Genomic DNA, 13,652 nt, shown 5'->3' with positions numbered 1-13,652 from the left:
TTTTGACATGAAAACCACATTAAAATTGATCTCATAATTAATCATGTATCAAATACATAAAACCCTAGCAAATTCATAACTCCTCCGTTTTAACTCCGATTTAATCCGTTCAAGTTGCGTTAGTCTCGTAGCAACACATGGATCATTATTATGCAGTATATTATTATGTTTGGTGTGATGTTAATTTTATCTATACCATGTTTGTTTGTATTGTTACGACTAGCGCGAGGACACGTGTCATTTGAAAAGCAAGTTGGTACCTGGAATCTCAAGTGCCAGGCAAGTTGTGCCCTTGATCACTTACTTTTCCCAGCCATGTTCTTATTAATTTTAATGATCTGCATAGGTTAATTTTGATGGGATCCTTAATGTTACCCCAGTTTTGATTACCTCTATACCTTGTTCACCCCTGAAATATTTTTGGGTAGTACTTGCTATTGCTTTATGTGGATTGAGTATGGAGATACACTACTCATGATTATCCTGTTATTATCTTGTTATTATTACTGTTCATGTTAAGATCATTAAATTAATGGGAACATGGAGCGACCACCCGGGAAAACAGTGCTACCACAAGGGTTTAATGGGACGCCCTTGGCTGATTAACTAGGAAAGCTAGTGGAGGGCTACCTTACCCGAAAGGGGCAAGGGCAGTAGGGGAGTGGTCAGTGTAGGGAGGTCCCTGGTTGATTTTGCTGCGATGGCGGTCAGCCAGGAACCCTGCATTGGAACTTCCTATAAACTGTAGCGGGTAGTCTGAAGCTAGTGGAACTTTGTAAAGGCCTCGTAGTGTTACCCTGCCTCGCCTCCTCGGTAGAGGTGTATGGGATTGGCCATCTCTTGGCAGATGGGTAACATGACTTGTGGGTAAAGATGCGCAACCTCTGCAGAGTGTAAAACTAGTATACTAGCCGTGCTCACGGTCATGAGCGGCTCGGACCCTCACATGATTAATTATGGAACTTAAATTCAATTTGACATTTGCATCGCATTGGGATTATTTTACTATTACTTTTCTTTATTACTATTAATGTTTGGTATTTACTTACACTTAGTAATTGCTAATAAAATTTTGACCAACTTATAAAAGCAATGCTCAGCCTCAGCCTTTATTTCATTGATTAGCCTTACACTTCATGAACTCCCACCTTTGGTGAGTTCATGCCACATTATTCCCCACGACTTGTTGAGCGATGAACGTATGTGAGCTCACTCTTGCTGTCTCACACCCCCCCCCCACAGGAGAAGAACAGGTGGTTCAAGTGGAGCCAAGTATCGAGGAGTTTGATCTGATCTAGGTGGCGTTTCTCAGTCGACATTGGCGCCGACGATCCTTAGTTTGTTTTATATTTATCTTTATTTTGTAATAAGTCTTCCGCTATGTAATAAATACTCTGATGTTTTATGACATTTATCTCTATACACTCTGTTATTATATGTGTTGTCTTCTTGGCGCATGTATGAGATGCACCCGGCTTTGTCCTTTAAAACCGGGTGTTACAGAAGTGGTATCAAAGGAAATGTTGACTGTAGGACGAAACCTAGATAGAAATGGACAAAAACCTTCCCTACTTACCTTCTTCTGATTCATTCTATACTTACCTTACTCTGATTCTCTCTACACTTATCTTGATCATGTCTCACCTTCTACTGTTCTACTCTGATTATTCTTATATTTTCTACTTCAAGACAAGATGGATTTCACACCTTGGAATCCTACAACTATGAACTTTTCCAGAGATAGAGAACCTAAGATAAAATTAAAATTATTTTCTCTATTAAAAATGTTGGTTGATTGTTCTGATGATCAATGTCTGATTTGTTTCTTTGATTGATTGAAATAGTATAGACGGGCATCTTAGCATGTACCACCATAAGGTAATGTATTAGCTTTAGTGGATAACACACTAATCTACTTAGCTAATAAATCCCCCGTAGTAATATTCCTCTTAATTACTCGCCTTGTCTACAATTCTTCCTTTCTTACCCTATATTTCTAACCCCAATGGGCTACCCCTATAGTGTTAGAAGAGAGCACTATAGACGTGATCCTTGGTATGTCATGGTTAAGAGAGGCAAAGGCAGTTTATACACTGTGCTAAAGGACCATAGAACTCACCAGTTCCAAAGGACAAAGATTTTAAGTTGAAGTTGCAGTAACTACCACCACCAAACTAGCGGCATTCTTAGTCGATGGGAAGTTTGTTGGTGACAACATCCGTGTGGTTAGAGATTTTCCGGATGTCTTCCCAGAAGAATTATCTAGGACTGCCCCTATTTCTAAACGGCCATACATGATGTTCGTAGAAGAGCTAAAGGAACTTAAAAAGCAGTTAACGGAATTATAGGATGTTGGGTACATTCGTCCGAGTTCTTCACCTTGTGGAGCGCCAGTTCAATTCATACAGAAGAAAGATGGATCGCAAGGGATGTGCGTGGATTATAGATCCCTTAATGAGGTCACTATGAAGAACAAGTGTCCATTACCCCGCATTAAGGATTTATTTAATCGGATGAGAGGTGCAAGGGTATTCTCGAAGATTGATCTCCGATCGGGTTACCATTAAATGAAGATTAGGCCATCAGATATTCCCAAAACGGATTTCTCAACCCGATATGGATTATATGAGTTTACTGTTATGTCATTTGGATTGACCAATGCACCAGCTTATTTTATGGATTTGATGAATAAGATGTTTATGGAGTATTTGGACAGATTCGTCGTAGTATTTATGGACGATATTCTTATCTATTCTAAGAGTGAAAGTGATCATGAGGAACACCTGAGATTGGTGCTACAGAAGCTGCGAGATAATCAACTTTATGCTAAGTTCAGCAAGTGTGAGTTTTGGATTAACAAGGTGCCATTCCTTGGACATATCATTTCTAATGGAGGGATATTAGTGGGTCCTGCTAAAGTCAAGGAGATAGTGGCATGGAGCATACCCACTATAGTTACGGATATTCGGAGTTTCTTGGGGCTTGTAGGATACTATCGGAGATTTATTGAAGGATTTTCTAAGTTTGATAAGCCCATGACCTCACTTTTGGAGAAAGGAAGAGAATTCAAGTGGGACGAGAAGTGCCAAGAAAGCTTTGATCAATTAAAGAAGAGATTGATGTCGCCCCATTGTTGGTTATGCCAGATCTACAAAAGGGATTTGACATTTATTGTGATGCATGTGGCCAAGGATTAGGATGTGTGCTCATGCAAGAAGGACATGTGATCGCCTATGCGTCTCGTCAGTTGCGGAAACATGAATTGAACTACCCCACTCATGACTTAGAGCTGGCAGCAGTTGTGCATGCACTTAAGATTTGGAGACACTACATTATGGGAACTAAGTGCCAAGTATACACGGATCATAAGAGTTTGAAGTACATATTCACTCAGAAGGATCTCAACCTTAGGCAACGCTATTGGATGGAGCTTATTAAGGACTATGATTTGAAAATTCACTATCACCCGGGCAAGGCGAATTTGGTTGCAGATGCCTTGAGTCGAAAGGAGCATGTTCATTCAGCTATTGTTGCCCAGCTACCCGATGAGATTGTTGAGGATTTCAAGAGACTTAACCTGGGGATAGTTGCTCACACTAAAGGAGTTACTATTGATGTGGAACCTACCTTGGAGCAAGAGATCCGCAAAGGACAAATTGGTGATGCTAAGATACAAGAGATTAAGGATCTGATTACTGAAGGTCGAGGTCCAGAATTCACGAAGGATGAGCAAGGCACTATATGGTTCAAGAATCGGATCTGCGTTCCCGATATCGATAGTCTTTGGGAAACCATCTTGAAGGAGGCACATGATTCAGTTTATTCTATTCATCCTGGGAGTACTAAGATGTATCAGGATTTGAAGCAAAAATATTGGTGGTATGGATTGAAGAGAGATGTGGCTGCACATGTGGTTATGTGCGATGTGTGCCAAAGAGTTAAGGCTGAACACCAGAGGCCAGCTGGATTACCGCACCCACTTAAGATACCCGAGTGGGAGTGGAAAGAGAATGGTAAGGACTTCATTACCAGATTGTCTCGCACCTCGAAAGGATATGATTCTATATGGGTTATTGTGGAAAGACTGACCAAAGTGGCTCATTTCATTCCGGTCAAGACTACTTATAAGGTATCTCAATTGGCAGAGTTATATATGGCTCAGATTGTGTCTCTACATGGTGTATCGAAGAAGATCATTTTGGATAGAGGATCACAGTTTACCCCAGATTTTGGAAAAGTTTTCATGAGAGTGCGGATGATAAGTTGAATTTTAGCACAACTTATCACCCTCAGACTGAAAAGGACTAATCAAGTATTGGAAGACATGTTGAGAGCTTGTACCCTTCAGCATGGTAGTAGTTGGGACAAGAGTCTACCTTATGCTAAGTTCTCATATAATAACAGTTACCAGTCCAGTCCAAAGATGTCACCGTTCGAGGCTCTACATGGCAGGAAATGCAGGACTCCTCTACATGAGGACCAGACTGGAGGAAGACAATTCTTTGGACATGAACTTATTCAAGAGGCAGAAGAACAAGTTCGAATGATAAGAGAAAATTTGAGAATTGCACAATCAAGGTAGAAGAGTTATGCTGATACCCGGAGAAGACTACTGGAGTTTAAGGAGGGTGATCATGTCTATTTGAAGGTGTCACCACTCCGGGGTATGAGAAGATTTAAAGTCAAAGGAAAGTTGTCCCCTCACTTTATTGGACCATTCAGAGTTTTTAGGCGAGTTGGAGAGATGACCTATCAACTCGAGCTACCTGATAATCTATCTGATGTGCATAATGTATTTCATGTGTCTCAACTTAAAAAGTGTCTCTGTGTCCCTGAGGAACAGTTACCAATGGAAGAGCGTAGTGTTCAAGGTGATTTGACTTGCACGGAGTATCCGATCAAGATTCTTGACACATTGACTTGAGTTACAAGGAATAAGGTTATAAAGATGTGCAAAGTTCAATGGAGTCACCACGATGAAGATGAAGCAACTTGGGAAAGAGAAGAAGAGCTTCGCATAGATTTTCCCCACCTTTTCCCTAGATCTTCCTAAATCTCGGGGACGAGATTATTTTTAAGGGGGGTAGGATTTGTAATACTCAACTTTGTATACACAGAATACAGAGTGAATTCCTCATTTCATGTGCCATATTTGCATCATAAAAAGAGCACACATGTAATTAAGAAGGATTAATCGAAACAAATAATTCCAAAATAAAATAAAGTGCATTATATTGGAGTTTTTGTTTGTGCACTTAATAACATGGGTAAAAATATATAAATGAAAATATTATAATGAGGGGAAGATTTAGATTAAAACATAAATTTGAATTTGGGGATTAAGAACCTATTTTGAATATTTAAGAATGAGAAATAACAAGGGAAGGAGGAGAAAGAAAATATTATACAAATAAAAATAAATAGATAAATATATTATTCTTAAACTAGGATTTGAATTTGGATACTTAGCTCAAATGTGAGGATCATGACAGAATTCAAAATTAAATATGAAATCAAGAAAAGGAAAGGGAAAGGAAATCAGAAATGGTAAAAAGAAGAAGAGCTGGGAGAACTCGGTTGGGCCCAATTCTGGCCGGCAGGCCCAGCTTGCTTCCTCCTCCGCGTGGCCCAGCAACTCTACATTTACCCGCGCCAGCCCACCTCCCTTCACCGATGGACCTGTGGGTCCCACACGTCAGCGGAGTTACCGCCCACTCCCGTTACCTCTTCGTTCTCTGGAGTGTGGGCCGAACCGGCCAGACCGCTCCCCTCAACAGAACCCGACGACCATGGCGGAGCGAACGCCGGGATCTCGGTGCTGTTACGCCTACCTCGCCTGGAGTCCGAGTCCTCAGGCTATACAAGCCAATGGTGCGCACCCCTGTGCTTCCCCGACCACAGACGCGAACCAAAGCGCCATTGCCGAGACCGTCCGTTATCACCGGGGAGTGCGGAGGAGAGAGAGTGTGAGTGCACATCGCCGGCCGTTGTCGTCTTCTCGCCTTCGTTTTGTGAGATCGCTAGGAGTGCGGGCGCGGCGTGACTTCTCGGGGCGACGGCGGAGGCGGCTAGACGAATCGGCGTCTGGAACCTCGGTTAATCCGTCACGGTGCGGGCAGGGAACCTGCGCGCCAACCTCTCCCTCGTCTCTACATGCGGTATGATCTACTTTCCCTCTCTGTAGCGTGAAGGAGGTTGGTTAGGCGTAAACTAGATGCGAGCTTGGGTTTTCGCCGTCCTGGCGGCGAGCTCACCAGCGGCTGGATGGCTGGGCGCCGCTACTCGGGTTACCGCGGGAGAAGAAACAGACGAGAGAGAGAGAGCATCGGTGGGTTGATGACGGCGTGTGGGCCGTCGATCGGATGACTAACGATCGCGATCAGAAGCAGGGGAGCGCTTGGGCAGACTTGATTGGATGGCGTCGGATACGTAACCAACGCACCGGATTTGATGGCGATTACATAGAACCTGAACCGTAGATGAGGGATCCGACGGCTGAGACAAAAGCATACCCCTTCGCGTGAACCAGTTTTCAAAAGAGCCCCTGGGTTTAATGAGAATCAACCCGCCGTCCTCGACTGGAATGCCTCTGTGTCTTAGGCATTTTTGCGCTCTTAACCCCAGATTTCCCTGTTATTGAGGCCCAGTCCAGAGCATTGTAAAATCAGAGAAAATAAAGTAGAAATAGATTTTTAGTGTATAAATAATTGATAGAAACTTGTTTATTCCATAGAAAATCCATATTTAGTCCAAATTTATCCATTCCAGTTTCTATAATTTTGTAATAATGTTTTTTTTATCACCTAGTATCTCTGTTTTGACATGAAAACCACATTAAAATTGATCTCATAATTAATCATGTATCAAATACATAAAACCCTAGCAAATTCATAACTCCTCCGTTTTAACTCCGATTTAATCCGTTCAAGTTGCGTTAGTCTCGTAGCAACACATGGATCATTATTATGCAGTATATTATTATGTTTGGTGTGATGTTAATTTTATCTATACCATGTTTGTTTGTATTGTTACGACTAGCGCGAGGACACGTGTCATTTGAAAAGCAAGTTGGTACCTGGAATCTCAAGTGCCAGGCAAGTTGTGCCCTTGATCACTTACTTTTCCCAGCCATGTTCTTATTAATTTTAATGATCTGCATAGGTTAATTTTGATGGGATCCTTAATGTTACCCCAGTTTTGATTACCTCTATACCTTGTTCACCCCTGAAATATTTTTGGGTAGTACTTGCTATTGCTTTATGTGGATTGAGTATGGAGATACACTACTCATGATTATCCTGTTATTATCTTGTTATTATTACTGTTCATGTTAAGATCATTAAATTAATGGGAACATGGAGCGACCACCCGGGAAAACAGTGCTACCACAAGGGTTTAATGGGACGCCCTTGGCTGATTAACTAGGAAAGCTAGTGGAGGGCTACCTTACCCGAAAGGGGCAAGGGCAGTAGGGGAGTGGTCAGTGTAGGGAGGTCCCTGGTTGATTTTGCTGCGATGGCGGTCAGCCAGGAACCCTGCATTGGAACTTCCTATAAACTGTAGCGGGTAGTCTGAAGCTAGTGGAACTTTGTAAAGGCCTCGTAGTGTTACCCTGCCTCGCCTCCTCGGTAGAGGTGTATGGGATTGGCCATCTCTTGGCAGATGGGTAACATGACTTGTGGGTAAAGATGCGCAATGTAACACCCGGTTTTAAAGGACAAAGCCGGGTGCATCTCATACATGCGCCAAGAAGACAACATATATAATGACAGAGTGTATAGAGATAAATGTCATAATACATCAGAGTATTTATTACATAGCGGAAGTCTTATTACAAAATAAAGATAAATATAAAACGAACTAAGGATCGTTGGCGCCAATGTCGACTGGGAAACGCCACCTAGATCAGATCGAACTCCTCAGTGTTAGGCGGCTCCTCCTGAACCACCTGATCATCTCCTGTGGGGGGGGTGTGAGACAGCAAGGGTGAGCTCACACATGATCATCGCTCAACAAGTTGTGGGGAATAATGTGACATGAACTCACCAAAGGTGGGAGCTCATGTGAAGTGTAAGGCTGATCAATGATAGGGGTTAAAGCTGAGCATTGCTTTTAAGTAGTTGGTCAAAATTTTATTAGCAGTTACTAAGTGTAAGTAAATACCAAACCATAAGTAAAGTAATAGAACAAAATTAATAACAAACCCATGCAATGCAAATGACAAAATTGAATTTAAGTTCCATAATTTAAACATCAAAGAGTCCTGAGCTGCTCATGACCGTGAGCTCGGCTAGTATACCAGTTTTACACTCTGCAGAGGTTGTACCCTTTACCCACAAGTCATGTTACCCATCTGCCAAGGGGTCATGAATCCCATACACCTCTACCTAGGAAGCGCGGCAGGGCAACACTACGAGGCCTTTACAAAGTTCCACTAGCTTCCGAAAACCCGCTACAGTTTATGGGAAGATCCAGTACAGGGTTCCTGGCTGACCGCCATCGCAGCAAAATCAACCAGGGACCTCCCCGCACTGACCTCTCCCCTACTGCCCTTGCCCCTTTCGGGTAAGGTAGTCTTCCACTAGATTTCCTAATTAGTCAGCCAAGGGCGTCCCATTAAACCCTTGTGGTGGCACGTGGTTCTCAAGTTAAGCTCTATGTTCCAATTAACATTAATGATAACATCATGAACATAAACAGAATAACAACAAGAATTGGAACATAGAGGTAATAAATGATTATCCCAAAACCATATAAAGCAATAGCAAACTACCCAAGTGATTCAGGGGTAAACAAGGTAATGAGATAAACAATCTAGGGTGACCTATTGGGTCCCATCAAAATTAACCTATGCATGGATAAGTGATATTAAAGAACATTATTGGGTAAAAAGTGGTCAAGGGCACAACTTGCCTTCAATGAGCTCCTGCTCAGCTACTTCAACCTGCTGCTCACCAGGGTCCTCAGTCACGGGCTCTTCTACTCGCCACAATACAACAAGCACAATATACAGGGGAAAATTAACATCACACCAAGCATGTGAACAAAATACACAGCAATATTCTACATATTAAAATATAATTCTAGGAACAGGAATCATAATTTTTGGAGTTATAGAATTTAAGTTATGGATTTTCAAAGATTTTATGTGTTTAAAATGGGATTAAGTGGGAAATAACTTTTCTTACTGTTTTCATGACCAAACAGAGGCTCTAAGTGATAAATAATAAAATTACAAAAATTTAGAAAGTGGAATGGATTATTTTGGATATCATATGAATTTTCTATGAATTATTGAAGTTCTAGCATATATTTTTGTATTAAAAACCTATTTTCCAATTTAATTATTCCATTTTAAACAGCTCTGGACTGGGCCTTCATTTCTGAGAACAGCAGGGGCCCAGGCGCAAAAGATCCTAAGACTCAGAACACTATGCAGTAGGACGGCGGGTTTATTTCAATGAAACCGAGGGGCTCTTAAGTAAAATGGACCCGCGAAGGGGTACGGGTAAACTCTAGCCGTCTGATCCCCAATCGACGCTCCGGATTAGATCTTCTATTCCCCAAAACGATACGCGCTATGGGCCACTGGATCAAGATCGGATGGCCTAGATCGATACCGAGCCCATAATCAGTGCGGACCGCACGATTGACGATTGATGGCACAGATTCAAATAATCCAAAAGAGGTAAATGCCTTCTAATCCTAACCGTTGGCAACCCAATCTACGGACATAGTTCTTTCCCCAAACCCAAGCCATAGATTATCACACCGACGGCCAAAACTTTACAAAGCAAAATGCTACTCCAGGTTTTAATCTCAGCCCTACATCTAGATTCCAGCGACTAGGAGTTTTCTTCTTCCTTACGCCGCTACCCACATCTACCTACGTACACGACGCCGGTACCAGGAAACAGCACACCGGCACTGGCGGCTTGGGAGAGGGAAATGTACTCACCACCGATGGAGGAGAGCCGACCGACCTTGGAGCGCAGTTCACAACCGGGCGCCGAACTCCGACATCTTCACCATTATCCGATGGTCGCGCCCAACAGCACGAGATCCGCCGGTGCGAGGTAGAGGCGAGGAGCCTCACTCCAGTACTGGCGCACGGCAATGGAGAACCCAGAGTCCCCGACGACGTGGTCTCCCCGGCGGCCACCATATGGTGAAGATGCGACGGCGAATTCTCCCATTCGCTAATGGCGCACGGCGGCGGTGATGCGGCGGAGCTAGAGCCTCGGCGAGAAATTCCGGGGACCCGAGAACGCTCCCAGCCCTTATCGTGGTCACGATTGGTTCCGCTCTGAGTCTCCGAAGCTTCCCAGGTCGGCACCGAGGTCACCACAGCGAAGGAAATCGGGAATCGTCGACGGCGGATCAGTTCTAATAGTCTGGCGGCGGCGCGCGGTGTGGATGAGAGGACTCGGCTTCTTGCGGAGCAGGCCATTTGGAGTAGAGATAGGGGCGCCCAGTATGTAGGGCCAGGGGTATGGTCAACAGGGGCGAGTGCGCCATGCACGGCGGCCGTTGGACGGTCAACCGAAGCGAGCTTGAAGCGGGCGAGCGAGATCTCCGTGGGGAGGATAGACCCGACAGAGAGGGCCCACGGTCAGCGACCCAGTGCCTGTGAGCGCGCGACGCAGATGAAGTGAAGGCATCTGACGAGTTGGTCCCACCTGGAAGTGTCTCAACAGGAAAAGAAAAGGAAGAGGAGCAGAGTGGGCTGGCGCGGAGTAAAAATGGTGTTGGGCCGAAATTGCCAGAGTGAGCCCAGTTGGGGGTTTGTTTTTCCTTTTTCTTTTTTTTCCTGCTTTCTTCTTTATTCCTAATTCATTTGAATTTGAATATTTTTATGAGTTGCACCTTTGAGTAAATGTACACATTTAATTCCTAGTATAGGGATAATATTTTTATGATTATTATTATTTTTTTTATATACTATTTTTACTCACCTATCATTTTCTTCCTTTCTTGCTTTCCAAATCCTAGAATTTCTTTTAGATCTTAAATTCCCATTTGGGTATTAATATAATTCTTTTCACATTATTCTATGTTGTCACAAAGTGCACACAAAATAAAATACCAGCATGATGCATAATTTGTTTGAGTGCCTTTTATTACTTATTCATTTGTATAGGTGAGGTGTCCACATGAAATGACAAGTAGAGATAACATACATACATATATACATGAATTTCATTTCTCCTTTTAGATTTTTCTTACAAAGTAGGTATTACAATCCTACCCCCCTTAAAAATAATCTCGTCCTCGAGATTTAGGTAGATCTAGGGAAAAGGTGGGGAAAATCTATGCGAAGCTCTTCTTCTCTTTCCCAAGTTGCTTCATCTTCACCGTGGTGACTCCATTGCACTTTGCACATCTTTATCACCTTATTTCTTGTAACTCGAGTCAATGTATCAAGAATCTTGATCGGGCACTCCGTGTAAGTCAAATCACCTTGAACACTGAGCTCTTCCATTGGTAACTGTTTCTCAGGGGCACAGAGACACTTCTTAAGTTGAGACACATGGAATTCATTATGCACATCAAATAGATTATCAGGTAGCTCAAGTTGATAGGCCATCTCTCCAACTTGCCTAAAAAAACTCAGAATGTCCAATATAGCGAGGGGACAATTTGCCCTTAACTTTGAGTCTCCTCATTCCACGAAGTGGTGAAACCTTAAGGTACACATGATTTCTTTCCTTAAACTCCAGTGGTCTTCTTCTATTATCAGCGTAGCTCTTTTGCCTGGTCTGAGCTACCCTCAAATTCTCTCGAATTATACAAACTTGTTCTTTTGCCTCTTGAATAAGTTCAGGTCCAAAGAACTGTCTTCCTCTAGTCTGGTCCAAAATAGAGGAATCCTGCATTTCCTCCCATATAAAGCTTCAAAAGGTGACATCTTCAGACTGGCCTGATGGCTATTGTTATAAGAGAACTCAGCATAAGGTAGACTTTTATCCCAACTTCCTCCATGCTGAAGGGCACATGCTCTCAACATATCTTCCAATACTTGATTAGTCCTTTCAGTCTGTCCATCAGTCTGAGGGTGATAAGCCGTACTAAAATTCAACTTTGTACTCATGTTCTCGTGAAAGCTTCTCCAAAATCTTGAGGTAAACTGTGAACCTCGATCAGACACGATCTTCTTTGGTACTCCATGTAAACACACAATCCGAGCCATATATAACTCTGCTAGCTGAGAACCTTTATAAGTAGTCTTCACAGGAATAAAGTGAGCCACTTTAGTCAATCTATCCACAATCACCCATATAGCATCATATCTTTTCTGGGTGCGAGGCAATCCAGTAATGAAATCCATACCAATCTCTTCCCATTTCCACTCGGGTATCTTCAGTGGGTGCAATAGTCCAGCTGGCCTCTGATGTTCAGCCTTAACCCTTTGACATACATCGCACATAGCCACATGTGCAGCTACATCTCTCTTCAATCCATACCACCAATACTTCCGCTTCAAATCCTGATACATCTTGGTACTGCCAGGATGAATAGAACTATCCGAGTCATGGGCCTCCTTTAAAATAGTCTCACGAAGGCTTTCAATATCAGGAACACATATCCTGTCCTTGAACCACACAGTGCCTTGTTCATCTTCCGTGAATTTTGGACCTCGACCTTCAGTAATCAGATCCCTAATTTCTTGTATCTTAGCATCACCAATCTGTCCTTCTGCGGATTTCTTGCTCCAAGGTAGGTTCCACATCAATAACTCCTTCAGTGTGAGCAACTATCCCCAGGTTAAGTCTCCTAAAATCCTCAACAATCTCATCGGGTAGCTGGGCAACAACAGCTGAATGAACATGCTCCTTTTGACTCAAGGCATCTGCAACCAAATTTGCCTTGCCCGGGTGATAGTGAATCTCCAAATCATAATCCTTAATAAGCTCCAACCAACGGCGTTGCCTAAGGTTGAGATCCTTTTGAGTGAATATATACTTCAAACTCTTATGATCCATGCATACTTGACACTTGGTTCCCATGATATAATGTCTCCATATCTTAAGAGCATGCACAACGGCTGCCAGTTCTAAGTCATGAGTGGGGTAGTTCAATTCATGTTTGCGTAACTGACGAGAAGCATAGGCAATCACATGTCCTTCTTGCATGAGCACACATCCTAAGCCTTGGCCACATGCATCACAATAGATATCAAATCCTTTCTGTAGGTCTGGCATAACTAATACCGGTGGCGACATCAACCTCTTCTTCAATAGATCAAAGCTGTCTTGACACTTCTCGTCCCACTTAAATTCTTTTCCCTTCTCCAAAAGCGAAGTCATAGGCTTAGCAATCTTAGAAAATCCTTCAATAAATCTCCGATAATATCCAGCAAGTCCCAAGAAACTCCGAATCTCAGTAACTGTAGTGGGTACTCTCCACTCCATTATCTCCTTAACCTTAGCAGGATCCACTGAAATTCCTCCATTGGAAATAATATGACCAAGAAATGGCACCTCGTCAATCCAAAACTCGCACTTGCTGAACTTGGCATATAGCTGGTTATCTCGTAGCTTCTGTAGCACCATCCTTAGATGTTCCTCATGATCGCTATCACTCTGAGAATAAATAAGAATATCGTCGATGAATACCACGACGAATCTGTCCAAATACTCCATAAACACCTT

General features: G+C 42.9%; 1 protein-coding gene across 1 annotated transcript; it reads right to left on the bottom strand.

Moving 5' to 3' along the window:
* Positions 1-8,940: 8,940 nt before the first annotated feature.
* LOC103649791 (uncharacterized) lies at positions 8,941-10,707 on the bottom strand. Its single transcript, XM_008675502.2, has 2 exons — positions 9,959-10,707; positions 8,941-8,979 (listed from the first exon to the last, which is right to left on the bottom strand). Exons 1-2 carry the CDS (start codon positions 10,448-10,450, stop codon positions 8,968-8,970), a joined length of 504 nt encoding a protein of 167 aa, XP_008673724.1. The 5' UTR covers positions 10,451-10,707; the 3' UTR covers positions 8,941-8,967.
* Between the last annotated feature and the right edge of the window lie 2,945 nt (positions 10,708-13,652).

This window comes from Zea mays, chromosome 3, assembly GCF_902167145.1.
Source record: "Zea mays cultivar B73 chromosome 3, Zm-B73-REFERENCE-NAM-5.0, whole genome shotgun sequence".
In the NCBI taxonomy this organism is placed as follows: Eukaryota; Viridiplantae; Streptophyta; class Magnoliopsida; order Poales; family Poaceae; genus Zea; species Zea mays.
Note: the sequence above shows the minus strand (reverse complement) of the source record. Positions and strands in the feature narration are given on the sequence as shown.